The 16829-nt window shown below is 43.6% G+C and overlaps 5 protein-coding genes across 5 annotated transcripts; 2 read left to right on the top strand and 3 right to left on the bottom strand.

The window, feature by feature from the left end:
* Positions 1–208: 208 nt before the first annotated feature.
* BJ212DRAFT_1476749 (Sec63 domain-containing protein) lies at positions 209–1462 on the top strand (the record flags this gene model as incomplete). Its single annotated transcript, XM_041339428.1, has 3 exons — positions 209–823; positions 875–978; positions 1030–1462. 3 exons carry the CDS (start codon positions 209–211, stop codon positions 1460–1462), a joined length of 1152 nt encoding a protein of 383 aa, XP_041197956.1.
* A 177-nt stretch (positions 1463–1639) lies between these two features.
* On the bottom strand, positions 1640–2250 carry BJ212DRAFT_1296416 (uncharacterized protein; the record flags this gene model as incomplete). Its single annotated transcript, XM_041332448.1, has 4 exons — positions 1640–1687; positions 1724–1922; positions 2013–2092; positions 2218–2250. 4 exons carry the CDS (start codon positions 2248–2250, stop codon positions 1640–1642), a joined length of 360 nt encoding a protein of 119 aa, XP_041197955.1.
* Positions 2251–5349: 3099 nt separating this feature from the next.
* BJ212DRAFT_1296415 (uncharacterized protein) lies at positions 5350–7509 on the bottom strand (the record flags this gene model as incomplete). The annotated part of the gene is made up of 11 exons (XM_041332447.1): positions 5350–5393; positions 5441–5491; positions 5516–5594; positions 5681–5794; positions 5835–6200; positions 6395–6729; positions 6829–7000; positions 7046–7106; positions 7155–7301; positions 7377–7429; positions 7486–7509. 11 exons carry the CDS (start codon positions 7507–7509, stop codon positions 5350–5352), a joined length of 1446 nt encoding a protein of 481 aa, XP_041197954.1.
* Positions 7510–9856: 2347 nt separating this feature from the next.
* BJ212DRAFT_1476746 (uncharacterized protein) lies at positions 9857–10472 on the bottom strand (the record flags this gene model as incomplete). The annotated part of the gene is made up of 3 exons (XM_041339427.1): positions 9857–10161; positions 10207–10284; positions 10331–10472. The coding sequence occupies 3 exons, from the start codon at positions 10470–10472 to the stop codon at positions 9857–9859; spliced, it is 525 nt and encodes a 174-aa protein (XP_041197953.1).
* A 1088-nt stretch (positions 10473–11560) lies between these two features.
* On the top strand, positions 11561–12464 carry BJ212DRAFT_1296414 (uncharacterized protein; the record flags this gene model as incomplete). The annotated part of the gene is made up of 3 exons (XM_041332446.1): positions 11561–11608; positions 11681–11986; positions 12036–12464. 3 exons carry the CDS (start codon positions 11561–11563, stop codon positions 12462–12464), a joined length of 783 nt encoding a protein of 260 aa, XP_041197952.1.
* Between the last annotated feature and the right edge of the window lie 4365 nt (positions 12465–16829).

Here is a 16829-nt window from a genome sequence, read left to right as displayed (position 1 = left end):
TCTAGGTAGCTCCGAACCCCAAACCGGACTCAAGGTTCAGTCCAGGGGTCATGCTGGACATGTGACCGGACCTTGAGTCCAGTTCGGAAAGGTTTGGAACTGGACTGTGGCAGCACTAGACTATTTCCTTGCCAAGATCACTGTCAAGATGATTGAAAACAAGCAAGATGCGATGGATATCCTGACATGGACATACTTCTACCCCTGAATGACTCAGAACCCCAACTACTACAATCTTCACAATGTCAGCCATCAGCATTTATCAGATCACCTGTCGGAACTTGTGGAGAACACCTTGCAAGAGCTGGTTAACTCAAAGTGCATGTTGATAGAGGATGAAATGGACGTTTCAGCACTGAACCTCAGGATGATAGCAGCGTACTATAATATCTCATATGTCACTGTGGAGGTGTACACCCTGTTGCTGAAGGAGCAGATGAAACTCAAAGGTCTTCTGGAAGTTGTTGCCTCTTCTGCAGAGTTCAGGTCAATTCCTATCAGGTGTCACAAAGACACCATTCTCCACTGCATCTACAACTGTGTTCCCATCAAGCTCGATTGTGCAGACTTCGAAGCTCCTCACTTCAAGACCTTCCTTCTGCTTCAGGCTCATTTCTCTCATATCCAGCTGCCACCAGACTTGGCAGCGGACCAAGTTTTAGTTCTGGAGAAGGTTTTGAACCTGCTATCGGCATGTGTGGATGTCATGTCCTTGAATACATGGCTGAATGCACTGGGAGCAATGGATTTATTGCAGATGTGTGTACAGGCAATGTGGGAGACTGATTCACCCCTCAAGCAGATCCTGCACTTTGAACCAGAGGTATGTTTATTCTTCTTGGCACTCTTCAGTACTGATTAAATTTCAAAACAGATTGTCAAACATTGCAAGGATGCTGGCATTGAGTCTGTTTATGATGTCATGGAGATGGAAGATGACAAACACAGCAAGCTTTTGCAAATGGATGGTCATCAAATGTAAGTTCTATTGTACATATCCATTTCAACTGTTTCTAACAACATTTCTAGGTGCGATGTAGCGACATTCATCAACTCATACCCGACCCTTGACATGTCCTTCAAGCTTGACAAGGGAGAATATACTGCTGGTGCACCCATCACCATGCAGGTTAATCTTGCCTGCAATGGAGATGAAGAGGATCCTGATGATCAGACTGTTGTCACACCTTTCTACCCAACCAAAAAGATAGCAAACTGGTGGCTTGTGGTTGGGGAGCCAAGCACAAAACAGCTGCTATCAATCAAGCATGTCACCATAACCAAGAATCTCTTGGTAAAATTGGAGTTCACACTACCGAAAGGCACCCACACTTTGAAACTCTATGTCATCTGCAATGCATACATTGGCACAGATCATGATCTGAGTTTGGATCCTATTGATGTTGCAGAGGGCAAGGACAGCAACAGCAATGATGAGAGTGGAGATGAGATGGACGAGTAGTTTGTATGGTCATGTAAGTTTTCGATGTATCTTTATCATCATTGTTGCACAGCTTTTCTTGCTGATTGTTAATTGTATAATTTGTCTATTATTCACCTGGATGTACTGCAAATTTCTAACAGTGAGTAAGCTTTGTCGTATGAAACTAACTATCTTTTATCAAGTATAGGTATATATTCACTGCACACGCACCAAAAATGCCTTGAAGTATGTGATCACACCCTTCTAAATGCAGTATAGCAATAAGTCATTTTGACTTACTACCAAGAAGTCATAAAGCGGGCCCTTGATGTGTTTAGTGCTCACATCAACGAAGAAACGGACTTTGGCACATGAAACAGGATCCTTTGGCAGGAGCTCAGAGTCTGGATAGAGGTCCACCAAGAACTCAAGGATGACATTCATTTCTGTGATTTTAGCGGACAAGGACGAAGGATCCTCGGGGTCAATACTGGGTCCCCTGTATGTTACACTGGGCACCTATGAGATATCACAATTGCAATAGTCTAACACAGGTCATCGTCACACATACCTTGCCAATGGTGTTCACTTTGCTGGTAAACCTCTATTGACTAGATCAATGGGGTACCCTCTGTAGGGTGCATTAGCTTCAATAAGAGCTAGTTGCACCTGTTGATTCACATCAGAGACTGGTGAAATGGTGTCAGCAGTCATTTGACTTTTTGGCTAAAGGGTGAGAGCTGTACAGTCATGTGTCAGACAAGTCCTCCTCTTTAATCTCCATTGTTCCTCACCTTGTGAAGGTATAGAGTCAGCTGTTTGGACATGATGATGATGATTGGATGGGATTTTGGGTGATGAAATCCAAGGTGAAAGAATGCTCATATTTATGTATGAGACAAGTGACCTTGGTCATAGTATTGCTTCACAGAATTCTCATCAATCAGTGGCCTGGTGAATGACTTAGTCAGTTGCTGACTGAGATCTACCTGGTTCACGTTATGTAGATCAATATTATAAACTTCATTAGCAGAGTCGCTTACCACTCATGTGAATAAGCCACCTTGCCAAGGTATTTGGAAGGTACCCACAAGAACTTACTAGAACTTACGTTCAGGGGCCTAGTAGGCTAGTTGAGAGATAGGAGGCTTTGATGTTGTTAACATCTCAACTCCTGACCCATCTGAAATGGTGGTAATTGGTCAATTCTGGTCGTCCCTCAGCCTCGGTTATAGGGAGCAGGCTATACTATAAAGAAGGAACAGTAGTCTTCCCTTCATCAAGCCTGAGGTCTGACTAGCACTAGTACCATTAGAGACAGTAGTGTTTGATCCCATGGAAGCAATTCACATCAGATATTGCCATATGCACACTTAGAGTCCCTTTAGTGCTTTGATCACTTTGGCTGATGTGCTTTCAAACAATCTCAGTGCTGTGACTGCAATTTCAGGTGATCAAGGACAGTTTTCATACCGCTTGCTCTTGCCACAGCATTGTTGGAATTCCAAATGCATGCTCTTGATAGGAAGCAGTTCTGGAAAATGGATGTCTGACATGCTGTCCTTGCGCATTTGCCCATGGTCAACTGCCAGTGTACACTGTACACAGCCTCTCTCTCCTGAGTGCAGAATCACCACAACAAGCAGACACTGATAAATGATGCAAAAGATACACCAGATCAGTCATTTACTCTTTGCTATGAATATGAACTTAATAATTCTCTGTCTGCAGGTGAGCAGATTTCTGGTATTGATTGAAAAAGCGCAGGGAATGCATGTACTAGACAGTAATTGTGAAGGGTGAACTTCAGAATCCCGATGTTGGAAATGAAATCCATTACCATGTGGAGCATGGTCACCTACAATGTTGTGTGATGTGCAGATTCAGAACAACACCAAACAAATCTGATCTGTTATGGTATCAAGGGCAATCTGTCACTGAGAAAAAAGCCGACGTCGTGAAATCCAGATTATACCATTCTCATGGATTATCTGAGATACTAGGCTCTGAAGTGCTGATATGTGGTCCATTATTTTCTTCCCTTTAACTCCTTGATGTTTCCACCTCATTCCTACACGTATCAAAAAGGTCAGTTGTCATCCACATAAGTACTAGACATTGCGACTAACCAATCACATCGCAAACAGTGCTGAGATTTCATCTGCAGAGCCTTTATCCTCAACAAACATCCACACTCCGCATTGTTGTACTAGATATTCAATAAAACCTATTTGAAGCTATTCATTGATCTACATGTCCTTTCATCTCAATATTGCATACCTCACAAACGTCAACCATGAAGTGCATTGACTGTATTTGAAATGTCAACAGCTGATCCTAACTCAGCCATATGACAATCACAATTTGGAAAATGAAAGATATGTAATGTGCCTCATCCCTGGCAGAAAGCTGATATGTGTTAATAGCAGACAATGCATGCAGTCTGAGCATGGACCAATAAAAAAGGTTCCAGGTAATAACACGCATTCCATTACAGTTTGGTGGATGTTTCAACACAATTCGAGATGACATCATAATGACTAGCCAACACTTTTATGACAAAGCACACCTGTAAACCTATGGCAATGTTCACCTCTCTGCATGAGGTAGCGAGGAACAATGATGGAAGTGGAACCTTCTTACTCAGTGCATAGCTCCAGGTATATACTTCACTCCAAATACACATTGCTTTCCAGTCCAACCTATGCCGCACAAATATTGTTCTGTATCAGCCATTAAAGCAAGGACTGTGTTGCTTCTTACAGGGGAACTGTGGACCAAAAGTGAGCAAGAAATTATCCTAATCGACACTGAAATGGGACACCATTGAGGCATCGATAACTTTATAGGTGAGTCCCAAAAGTACATAATGAGGGTGTAATAACGTTCAAAGTAGATATCCTATGCACAATGTTGCATACAACCAAAACCAGCATCTACTACTCACAAGATGAAGACATGATAGTGGATCTGATGGCACTTATGAGAGACTGGTAAATGATACATCTAAATATTCACACATGTGTACTATCAAATATTTTTGTGGTTTCCTTTACCAGTGCATCAATATGTGTTTCTTCTACTCAGGGATCCTCAGAGGGATGTCACAGAAATAAGTCATTATCAAAATCCCTCAATAGCTTAATCATTTTGTGACCACAGCTTCTAGACAAAGCCACATATGCATTGAAAGGGGACAAATTGAAGCATGTGGTTCAACCAATGTCAACCAATACATGCTCGATTGTCTGTCCCTGCGACTTGAAATCAGTGAACACATATGTGGGAGATAAAGCAAGTTGTTGTCAAGTTATGGTAGTTGATGGACTAGAGCCTATGGTAAATTTAAACCTCTCAGGTGTCAACAGTACTTGACATTCAGCCAGACCATGCAAGGGGGGTAGTTCACAGAAGTTGAGCTCCAGTATCACTAATGCTGGAGGATAATGAAGAAAGACTTTGCATGCAGTGACAGCTTCATTGTTGACTTGATCTTCTCTAACATCCAACTTTATTTCCACCACTCTACCTTGAGAGCCGTTAGAAAGATTAGCAGTAGTAGCAAGATTACAGGTTCCCATAACCTGCATACCCTTCACTAATCTAAGCATCATAGGAAGTTGTTCTGTTTCTTTTAGAGGCATCCCCACAACTATTAATCATTGTCGTGAATCCAGAGGTTGCCTGTGTGCAGAATCCTCAGTTCTTGGCTGGACAAATAAACATCATCTCTCCTGATAATGTGGAATGTTTCTCTGTCACTCAATTGTTTCACCTAATCTGCACACTATTTCGGGGAGTAATGAGCACTGCATGCATCCAGGGAGCCACAGCAAAATCAGGAACTTTACAATCCTCCATCATTAACACCAACTGTTGGATTTCTGCAAGATTGTCACTAGTACATGCACCTACTCTGGCATGGCCTAGAATGTCAAGCCATACCGAGTCTGTGATTTGAACTTCCTGACTGAGATTGATGACAGTATTGGGTGTAAAGATTCCTGCCCAACTCACATTTGCAAGTAGTTGGATGTTGAGAATACAACACACGATTATGGCCAGCAACTGGAGGAAACTGATGAAAATCACCTAACAAGACGACACTAAGCCCAGTGAATGGAGCATCAACCATAGTCCTTGTATTGGCCAAATGAAATGCAGTGACCACCTGAGATAATAAATAGAGCATATCTGTCATTAACAAGCTCATTTCATTGGCAGTGAGAAGAAATGTATCATGCATGTTCACATGACATCAGCAAGCAGTTTGTGCACTCGGTCAATAGATCCACATATCACTGCATGGTGTTCCTTTGCTGGCAGGAAGAGTACCCCAGGAGTGTAAAGTTTTCCCTCCAATCTGACAGGCTGCGATGCCAGTTAAAGCAGTTTTAGCAAAATGATCTACAATACCAATATCAGAGAACATTTTTGTTATAGCTTTCAACAACTGGGTTTTCCCTGTACCACCTGGACCATGGATGACCATAAGGAGCTGCAGAGGATCTTTACTGGTAAGAATTTGATAGATATGTTCTGTAATGATTATGAAAGCCATAGATTGTTCTTTGTTCAAATGACTTGGAGGATCAAAGGGAGATGATTTAGACTCATCCGTAGACCTTTCTCCTGCAGAAATCTCCAACTGCATGGATGGATGAATGGACAAGGATGAAGGTGTGCTCATAACACCTCCTGTGCTAACTTCTGTATGATGGGTTTCTTTGCTGGGTGAATCGGCTTCTGTGATGTAGTGCTGCCACTCCAAACAATGCTGCAAATCAGCATCTGTAACAATAGTCACAAGAGGTTGACATGGAGTGGATTCCTGTGTGATCCCGAAAAAATTGTACTCCTCTGCAATATTCATTGCAACTTCTGTGTAGACCATCTCACACGTAGTAAGTGATCCTTCACAGGCATGCAAGAGGTCTTGTCACTAACACAGTCCTCCACAGAATCACTTACTTCTGTAGATTGACCAGCAGGACCTTCACTATCATCACATGTGTCATCCAGGTGCTCCCCAGGTGGAACCAGAGCATAATTGAAGTTATGAGTGAGTTGCATCTTTTCCTCCTCGCACTTCACTTGGTCAGCACAATTGTGAAAATACTGAATGTTGCCGACAATAGTTTGTACCTTCTGTGGGGCACTGGCCATAAAAGAAGAGAACACCATTTCAAATGTCTCCTCGTTTTTCTTCAACATCTGTATGTCTTGCCAAGGTTTTAACAGTGCAAGCATGGATGCGCTATAAAATGGCCGTGAGTTGGAGTTGTTTGTGGATGGAAACCAGGGACCTGGAATGTGGGGCATAGTGTCATGTCCTTCAGCTCGTAAGTCACAAATGTGTCCTAAATGAGAGGTTCCAGCAAGGTATGGAATGTGGAAATTGGTACCTGCTTTCTTGTGCACTAAAGGCATGTTGGCTGCAGACCTGATATCGTATGTGTTAAGGAAACATTCCAAATAGCTAAGTTGTTCAAATTCATATCCATGATCAACGTATTCCCAAACTTGATCATGTATGTGTAGATTGCCTTTGTGAATTTCCACAGAAATGTACTTGGTCTATGAATAAGTAAGGAATCTACTGCAAAGGACAAATAAATGCACCTCCGGACTACGTTTGTCCACAGTTACATGTGAATCCTGGGTAGATGTACAAGTCTTCACCCTACATGAAAGTCAGTTAATGATAATCTAACAGCTTCAAATTACTTACTGATAATCTCTCAAAAAGGGAAAGCTTTGCTTCAACAACACTGTAACTGAATTCCAATGTATAGTCTGGAATGGGTGCGAAATATAATGATCCCCCCATCCCATTAAATAGGACACTACCTCAGGTGCACTAAACTCCTGCTTGCGACTAAGGGCATTAGCACACCATTGTAGCAATCATTTGTTCAGGGTGCAGATATCACTATTATGTGCTTCATCACACTGGTGATATGCGACAGTTTTTGCTAAAAGGGCAGATGCATTGCAGGAGTGTTGCTGTTGTTTTGTGGCATACAATGAGATGTACCATGCGATGTGTTTCATTCCCTCACCATTTGTAATAAGTTTGCAGTCATGATTCAATCGAGTCACCAGCAAAATGGTAGGATTTCAGTTGTTAAGGAACCAGTATGTGCGTTGAGGAACCCAATCACCATTAGAATCAATCCATGCCCCAGGCAATAAGGGAAATGGTGCACAATGCTTGCATAACAAGCGACCACCACTAACCTTCAAATAACTGGGACCACATTTATGGACTTGAACAGCACAAACCAATTGACCTTCCAAGTCAGAATGAGAGGCTGAAAAGGAGGATAAATGGGGATCCAGGGGCCAAGAGTAAGAGACTGCTTTCTCTTGAGGTGCTGTGGCCAAACTTTCCTCTGTCACTGCATCATGATGTGCACATATATTGGATGCAATGTTCCTTGGCCTTGAGCCTCCATGGTACCAATATACCCCTCAACTATTCCAAAAATACCTTTGTGTCGAACAATTTGACCACCTCATGCTGCACATTTATGAACAATAATGCCCATAAACTCCTCAAAAATGGCTCAAACTATGAAGTGAAAGAACTTAGCCACAGTGTAAGGGTCGTCCGCAACAATCTTCACACACTGGGCAGAATCAGGCCCTGCTGTGCGATCAAATAGATCCAGGTCAATCTCCTCTCCAGTGAATACTTGGACAATAGGATCATGTGTATCAGTTGGATTAATTGTAACCCATAAAGAGGGAGGGTTTCTGAGAACAGTCATGCCCCAGATACAGTGGCTCAAAAAAGTGTCTCAATGTTTGTGACTTTTTGTGTAATTGCTGTACTATGAGCTAGGGTGTGAGAGTATGACTAAGCCATAGGGAGGTGTGGGAAAGCTCTGCTTCTAAGCTTCATGTTTGATCCCTCTAGCGTGAGAAAATTATGTCATCAAGTGAAGATATGGTTAATTTAATTTGGTGACTCATTGAGACACTTTTTTGACTTTCAGTTTGACCAAAACAATCTCTATAATTCTGGTACTTGGTGTTTCCTCCTGTTGCTCTAATTACTTCTGCCACTCTTCTATGCATAATATCTATCAATTTGAGGCATTCCTCATCAACAATCTTGCCCCACTCTGCTGCAACTCTCTCCCACAGCTGAAATAACCCCTATTGAGGATCTTGATAGACTGCAAGTGATATCTTGAGTAATTACCAGGGCTGTTTAATAGGGTTGAGGTCTGAGGACTGGACTTACCATGATAGAACACTGATACCATAGTTTTCAAACCATTTTATGGTCAACTTGAAGTATGCTTCATCCTTTTGATTTTTGTTTCATCTGACCAGGTAGCCCTATTCCAGTCCTCAACAGTCCAATATTGAGGCTTTAAAGCAAAGGCCAATCTCCTTCCTATATAGGCTGAAGACAGGAAAGGCTTTTCTGCCTGTTTACAGCTTTAAGATTGGCTGCCTTAAGAGTACCCCTGACTATTTGAGTAGAGAGAGCAGTGTAGATGATGTCATTAATGAATTTGGTGGCTTGAGTAGCATTGGCAGCCTGCCTAGTTGGAATATTATGAACAAGAGATTTTTTGTTATATGATGTAAGCTTGAAAGGACAATCTAATTTGATATTTTTCTTATCTGGAATGACTTTTTTATGATCCTAATGATAGTAACCCTGCTCAGACCAGTTTTAGTAGCAATCTGCCTGGTATACAGATTAGAAAAGCTGATGATAATAACAATAGGGGCTATTTCAGCTGTGGGAGAGAGTTGCAGCAGAGTGGGGCAAGATTGTTGATGAGGAATGCCTCAAATTGATAGATATTATGCATAGAAGAGTGGCAGAAGTAATTAGAGCAACAGGAGGAAACACCAAGTACCAGAATTATAGAGATTGTTTTGGTCAAACTGAAAGTCAAAAAAGTGTCTCAATGAGTCACCAAATTAAATTAACCATATCTTCACTTGATGACATAATTTTCTCACGCTAGAGGGATCAAACATGAAGCTTAGAAGCAGAGCTTTCCCACACCTCCCTATGGCTTAGTCATACTCTCACACCCTAGCTCATAGTACAGCAATTACACAAAAAGTCACAAACATTGAGACACTTTTTTGAGCCACTGTATAGGCATGGATGCTGATCCTGGATTCATCTGTACCCACCACATTGACTTGAACAGCAATGAGATGCTTTTTCAAGGAGCAGATAACAGGATTGGATATAGTTTCCTTTTTAGCTTCTTGGCAACCAGCAAGTGCAAGATCATCCACTGTCAAATGAGCGAAAGATGCCTCATTGTCCTGAAAAGCCTTCTTCTGCACTTGGAGTACCACAGATTGGCATACTTGACATTTCTGGATAACCCCAAACACTTGAAACATGAAATGGAAGTCTTTTCAAAAGTGTTTGTCACCATATTGCATAGCCTACTTAGTGTGAGCTTCATAAGAGACAGAACGCGGTCGAGAGACTTTGAATCTGCCTAGGCCATAAGGAAACAAGGAAGGAAAAGCACCTAAGAGATGATTTGGATCATCTGGAGTACCAGCATACAGCACACTGGTTGCATTGTGGCACGCATATTCATTAACAAACCCAGATCCATGTTCAACCACATAAGATTCCACAGAAGATGTGTTTGCTAATGCATTAGCAAGGACATCCTGGTTTGAAAGCAGCATTGCTTCAGTATCAATGATGCCATGAGCTTGAATTGGGACAACATGTGGATCTTAAGAGAAGTGAGTTAAGTATTGACAAAACTTTAGGGACTGACCAATGTCTCCACCAACATCAACATCTTCTTCTCTGGTGTTATTTGTAGAGTCTAACATCTTGAACGTAGAATGTAAATCTAGACTCTTTAACTGATGTGAATGAACTTTGAATGGACGACTAACCGTTGTCATCGTCATCTCCCACTATGTATCCTGCTTGTTCTTGTTCCAGGAGATATTGCTCATCAGAGTACTTCACAACTGACAGAAGATCCTCAGGGACACCATCCTCCAGCAAAAGTGATAAATTGGCATCCAAGATCATGATGTTCCAATATAGATGGTTCTCATGTTTCAAAAATGACAACACAGCCTTGATGCAGTGTTGACTAACTGACAGAAATGATGGTAGTGACTTGACCAGGAGTTTAGTAGGACCAATAATGGTGACTGCAATCATCACAGCAAGTATAGCAGGTTTGTGTGGCATTAAATTGCCCTCAATCATCCTAGCAATGTCAGGTGTATTCAACTGCTAAGTCGAAACATTGCCCTGAACACCACTATTCAGAGACATAGAATCCCACTGCTTAGCTCCTTTGTGCTGCAGGTACAACTTGAGAACATAAACAGCAGGAAAGTACAGAGCAACAAGAAGTTGCTCAGGAAGATTAAGGATGGAAAGAATGTCGGGTACCGCACCCACTTCAAGGCCATTGACCAATGAATGAACAGGGATGTTGCCAATGTGCAGGTCTTCGAAACATTCATCACAAATGGGTCCATACTGGCAGCTGTCTTCTTTGGAGATTGATGTCATGTGTAAGAGCATGCCATGTACCAACAATTGAACACTATGCTGGATGACAGGCATCAGAAGATGACGATTAGGAAGTTCGTCAACAAAAAAACTCTGCACATCTGGGACTGCAAGCTCCCTTGCACAACACATACATATGACAACCATGGTGGCAATGTTGCCAGTCTGGTCAATAAAACCTGCAAGCACCTGTCATTTGATGTCATCATGAGGATTCTTCAAAAAATCACTATCTATGTCTACTTCTCCAGAAGACACCGAGTCATGAAAGCATGCGTGTTTCAATTGTCGTTCCTTTTCCTCCTGCTAAATGTCTTGTTTTTGGTGGTGAGTGTCTCTCACAGCTAGCTGTAATTCTTGCAATTGGGAGATAGCTGCAATAAGAGTGGCTTGAGAACGCTTCTTGAGACTGGTTAAAAAAGACCCAGCCTCAGTAACAATTTCCTTCTTCATCAAAAATTGCACCATTTGCATGGAGTGTTGAAGACATGGCATTCAACTGCGATAAAGGTAAACAAGTGTAATCATTATTCACTGACAAATACAATTGGACATATGTCATCTGACTAAACACACGTCAGACTACAACGACCATGACCCAACATTTTGATCCTCACTCATATCACATTAAGCAATCAAATGTGAGGAGCTACACTGCTTCTCCTAACTTTATCCCATCCACCACATGGTAACACACTTTGACTGGCCTTGAGGTGGTCAATGAGGATGAAGAACCATTTCTCACGACCATAGTAGGTTGCACTTCCACATATCATCTTAGATGCGGGCCAGCCGGAAATCACTTCAGCGGAGGGATGAGTCCTCTGGAAAAAGCAAAATTCCAGTTCCACATTTGTCGCCCTGTGAATGCAGAACTAGGCACTGATTTCACAGCTGCAGTTAATAACCTGGAGACATTGCAAAACCAAGTTGGTAAGACAAAAGAATACAAGAACATGATAGTTGAAGACGTCACCGGAAAAATGATATGTTTCACCAGCAATGTCTTCACAACGCGTGTGTGTGTTAAATATCCTGCTGATGCATCAACCTCACAACACAATACAGGATGAAACAGTGCCAGACTCACCGCACAGACAAAACACACAGAATGCATCTAAGATGGATGAAGAAACCAGGGACTGGCCAATCCCGGATGAACTGTTGAAAGAGTTTGATATCCTTAAGTACAAGTTCAAAGCACATCCATTTCCTCTCTACCATGAGAATCATCTCGTGCAACCAGTACATGCCAATGAGATTATCAACAGCACTATGGTTGAAGTACAATTCCACATCCAACACTGGCAAATTAAAGATATCGGCAGCTTCCAAGCTACCCCAGAGAAGGTAACCATCCTCAAACTAGGGCTGATCCGGGTGCTGTCTAACTACAAATGCCCTATTGAAGAAGAAGACAATGCAGAGCAACTGGAATTGAAGAGAATGCATCTTAATGACAAAGCCAGTACATCTAAAGTTGTGTCTGAGACTTGACAGAAAGTTCAAAGACAGTGCAGAGCAGCCAGGATCAATTGAGACTTGACTGAAAGGTTGATGACTGAGAGGTCGACGTATCATTTTGTATTTGTATTGATGTTGTTGGCAATAAGAAGAGAAGTCTGCATCCACACGTTACAAAACCCAGGGGATTAGCCTCCAGTGAGGCTTCCTCTCCCAGTTTGCCTGCACCTCCTACTCCGGACACCACCAGTGCTGTTGCTGATGAGTTTCACAACCTGACTTGTGCCCTGATAGAGGATCTTGAAACTGACCCCAAATCTCTCCCCAGTTTTGATGACATCACTTGCATCATACAGCAGTCGCTATCCACCATCCTGGACTTGGGTACAACCCCCAACCTCATTGTAGATTGTAGCTACTTCTGGACTTACTCAGAAAGCTCTCTAGTGATGGTCAAAACTGCCAATCATGAAAGGTTGGTGACTTCTGGATGCAGAAATTGTGTTGCAGATCTGACTCTTGGGGGATGTACATTTAGAATTATGTTCACTGAATGCTTACATGCGCCCAGCGCAATGATCAACCTCCTGTCCATCAGGCACATGCTCAAGCAGAAGTGGTCATGCAACTTCAAACATTCACCTCCACATTGTGAACTCAAATACCATGGTGAGATCCTAGGTGTTAAGAACCATGCTCAAAGGAGAGAGAGACTGACTCAGAGGGGCTTGGCCTCAGCTCATACACTGTGCCTCTTACCCAAGTATGTGCCCTTCATTTCAGAGGAAGTCTGATGATGGTCTGAGGAAGTCTGGAGGACTTCCAGAGGCTGGCTACTCTGGTGGAGAGTGTGGGAGGACTTCCGGAGGAGCGTGGGAAACGTCCGGAGGAGCGTGGGAGAGTTCCGGAGGAATGCAGGAAATGCTCAGGAGAGTTCCTGCTGTAAGGTAATACTTCTACAGGAAAACAGGATGGAAGGATAGGAGGTCCAGAGGACAGGAGGGCAGGATGTCCGGAGGTCCAGAGGTATGGAGGATGGAACATCCGAAGGTATGGAGGGCGGAACATCTGAAGGTATGGAGGGCAGAATGTCCAAAGGACAGGATACCCGGAGGTATGAGGGACAGGATGTCTGGAGGTACAGAGGACAGGAGGTCTGGAGGTCTGGAAGGAATAGGGGCTACATCAGACAAAGTCTGATGTAGAAGCAAACAGAGGTAGACTACCCTAAGGTAGAGTTGGAGGGACAGGAAGTGGACCTAAGTCCGGAAAGAGGGTAAGTGCTGGAAAGGCAGGACTCCAGCCTAGGGAAGCAATCCCTAGACTTGGGATAGAGACATAGGGGACACATCCAAAGGTCTGGAATTCTGGCTCAGTGAATCCTTCCCTAGGCCTTATGGAAAAGGACGAGACTCAGACAGACTGAAGTCTGGAAGATGATTGGCAAGTAGAACAGGATCTAAGATGATGAACAGGAACTAAGATGATATTCAGACTGAGGACTCTACTGTAGTTGTACAGGGGTTATATACTAGAGGCTCTCTGAGAGGATCAGTAAGCAAAGGAGTAAGGCTATGTACGAGCATGTGGAAACACATTGGTAAGTAAGACGGAACATAACTAAATGAACTCAGAGATGAAACTAGTACAAGGATCAATCAGCAAGATGGAAACAGAGATAACCGAGAACTGGAAAGGCGGAGATGCCTAAATGGGGATAGGCGCAGGATCTCAGATGGAGGGTGGGAATAGGTCCAGAGATAGTACAGTTAATATCCGGAGGTCCGGAGATCTGGGGATCCGGAAGGCAGGATGGAAACAGGACTGAGATATGTGAGGTGGTAGATGTAGTCCGGAATCCAAGAGGAGGTAAAGTCCAGATGTCTTGCTGGACAGAATGTGCGTAGGGTGGACAGGATAGGGGATCCAGGAATGAGTTGGATATGGGGTCCGGAAACAGGTCCGGAAAGCGTGGGAATATGATGGGATCTATGTCTGGCATATGGGATATGACACTAGGGCAGATCCCAATGACTGGGAACTTGTTCTTTGTTGATCTAAAGTTCATCCATCCAAATACCGCATTGCTAAACTGTGCTCATCAGCCTCCTTGCAAGATCTCTGCATTCGTGCACCTACCTCTATCACTTGACCTATGGCATGCCTGGATGGGCCATCCAGGTGGAGATGCAACACCTAGGATGCATTGCCACTGGTATCAAGCTTGATACCACTGCACCCCTTCAATGCTGTGAGCCGTGTATCATGGTGAAGCACCCATGTAAGCCCTATCCTCCTTCAGAGGAGCCTTGTGCCAATCCAATGCTGGATCTCATTCACTCAGATTTGTGTGGTCCTTTTCCCATCGCCATGCCTCACAGCAAGCTCCATTTTATAGTCTTCCTAGATGATCACACAAATCTGCTGAACATTCAGCTTCTTGTGACCAAAGATCAGGCTCTTGAAGCCTAGTGCATGATCAAAGCATGATGGGAGAATCATTCAGGGCACATGGTTGGAGTTTTTCATTCGGACAATGGTGGGGAGTTCCTGAGTAATGCCTTTTCTAAGGCACTTAGAGAGGCTGGGATTGAATGACAACTTTCTGCACCATACACCCATCAACAAAACAGAAAGGCAGAATGTGCCATTCATACTATCGAGGGGCATCTGTTTGTGATGTTGGAAGTGGCAGGACTTCCTGTGAATCTGTGGGGAGAGGCTGCCCTGATGGCATGCTATCTTTGGAACCAAAGCACTTCCAGTACCTTACCTCCCAATGTCATGCCATATGAAATGGTAAATGGCCATAAGCCAGACCTTTCTCATGTCCGAGTGTTCGGCTCACGATGCTTTGCACAGATTCCCACCAAGCTACAGGCAAAACTCAGTCCATACTCACATCCTGCCATGTTCGTTGGGTACCCAGAAGGTACAAAGAGTTATCAGCTGCATGATGCTAATGGCACCTTCTTTGTTGTAAGAGACGTCATATTCAATAAGCGCCTCCCCAGTATCAGTCCCTCCGCTGACTCAGACTCCAAAGACGACCTTCCTCGGACTGTACCCCCTGCACCTGTCCCTCAAATCACTCTTTCTTCCCAAGTCCCCACTCCTTCTTCCATTGCTCAGCCCTGTCATTCTTCTCCTGCTGCTCCTCCACATTGCTTGGGTAGAACATGGATTCTAATGTCAGTTGGGTGTGCTTATGCAGAAGAAATGGTGGCCACCAAGGAATGACTTGAACAGCTACACGTATCATGTGCTAAGCAAGCTACTGGACCTGGTTTGTCGAGTGAGGGGGTGATAGAGGACAGAGAGGAGGTGGAGGCAGAGGAGAATGAGAACAAAGAGAACCTGGAGGTCATAGAGCTGAACATCGATGTTCCCAAAGTCTTCACAAATGTCCTGATTGAGGAACAAGCACACATCACCATCTGCAGCGACCACGAGCACAATCCTAACAGTTCTGGATACAACATGAAGATCCCTCCAGCTACATACGAGGAAGCAATGCTATGCACCAATCAAAACAAATGGCTGGCTGCCATGAAGAAAGAACTTCACATCATGAATGAAATGTGTGTGTACCGACTCTCCCCTCTCCTAGAAGGACATAAAGCAATCAGTAATCGTGGGGTTCTGGAGTTTAAAGAGGACAACAAGGATGGTCCGGTTTATAAGGCATATCTCATCACGCAAGGATTCTCGCAGATACCTGGGGTGGACTTCAGTGCTACCTTTGCGCCTGTACTGAAAACAGCCTCACTATGCTTCATAGCTGCTCTAGCCTGCAAAAACGATTGGGAGCTTCACTTGTTTGACACCACACATGCATTCCTTTGGGGAGTGCTCAAGGAGGAGATTTACATGTGTCAGCCCAAAGGATTTGAGGAAGGGGACTGGAAAGTGCAGGTTTAGTGAATGCTTTGCACAATCTATGAATTGAAGCAGTCCACGATGGAGTGGTATGAGCAGGTTCGGGAAATTACAGAGGAGTTGGGCTTTACTCACTGTGCTGTTGACTACATGGTATTCCTTTTCAACAGCAACACTTCTGGCAGTCGCATGATCCGCATTATCAGCTTTCATGTCGATGATGGCCTAGGGACATCCAATACACCTGCTTTCCTGGTCTAGGTCAAGCAGAAGATCCACCAATGGTTTGGCATCAAGGACATGGGACCGGCCTCTAAGTTCATCAGCATCCAGTTTGAATGCAATCACAGCAGCCGCAAACTTTGGATGCACCAAGGTGAGTACATCACCTATTTACTCGAAGAATACAACCTCCTTGATTGCAACCCTGTCCGTCTCCCACTTGACTCACATCATCCTTTCAGAAAACCAAGCGACTTGTATGACACCTTACCCAACCTCCCAATGCTTTATTGCAAG

This window comes from Suillus subaureus (genome assembly GCF_016647635.1).
Source record: "Suillus subaureus strain MN1 chromosome Unknown BJ212scaffold_4, whole genome shotgun sequence".
NCBI classification, from domain to species: Eukaryota; Fungi; Basidiomycota; class Agaricomycetes; order Boletales; family Suillaceae; genus Suillus; species Suillus subaureus.
This window is presented reverse-complemented; position numbering and strand designations above follow the sequence as displayed.